This window comes from Haliaeetus leucocephalus, unplaced genomic scaffold (genome assembly GCF_000737465.1).
Source record: "Haliaeetus leucocephalus isolate CR32 unplaced genomic scaffold, Haliaeetus_leucocephalus-4.0 Scaffold262, whole genome shotgun sequence".
NCBI lineage: Eukaryota > Metazoa > Chordata > Aves > Accipitriformes > Accipitridae > Haliaeetus > Haliaeetus leucocephalus.
Genome location: NW_010972698.1, coordinates 4,928,998 through 4,929,407, shown reverse-complemented (window position 1 = coordinate 4,929,407; position 410 = coordinate 4,928,998). Strand labels below are relative to the sequence as shown.

Below are 410 nucleotides of genomic sequence, written 5' to 3'. Positions count from 1 at the left end.
CCCGGGGCCCGGGCGGGTTCTGAGTCCGGTGCGCGGTGGTCCCCGGCGGCTGAGCCGCGGCCTAGTTCCCGCACGTGGGGCCTGCTCCCCCCTCCGGTCACGCCCGGGCCGCTTCCGCCGCCGTCGCCGCCCGTCTGTGCCCCGGCGGCTCGGCGAACACCGGCGGGGACGGCCCCGCGGCTGACGTCCGCCGAGCCGCCCGCCATGCCGCCGCCGGAACCGGAGCCGGAGCGGGTGCCGGAGTCGGTGCTGGAGCAGTGGCGGCAGTACAACGAGACCGAGCGGCAATGGGGGCTGCGCCGCCGCTTCATCCTCCGCCACCTCCACGGCTACCCCGGCGCCGCCATCGACCAGCTCCTCTCCCTCTCCGTCCTCTGGACCAACCACGTCTTCATGGGCTGCAGGTGAGG

The 410-nt window shown here is 76.3% G+C and overlaps 1 protein-coding gene across 2 annotated transcripts in view; it reads left to right on the top strand.

The window, feature by feature from the left end:
- Window positions 1–180: 180 nt before the first annotated feature.
- Window positions 181–410, top strand: part of NKRF (NFKB repressing factor) — an 8,797-nt gene continuing 8,567 nt past the window's right edge. The window contains exon 1 of one of the 2 annotated variants that reach the window (XM_010568946.1): window positions 181–404. In XM_010568946.1, coding sequence (XP_010567248.1) covers window positions 205–404 — 200 coding nt within the window. In that variant the 5' untranslated portion in view covers window positions 181–204. The remainder of the gene's footprint in view (window positions 405–410) is intronic. The other variant, XM_010568947.1, reaches the window with a different exon arrangement.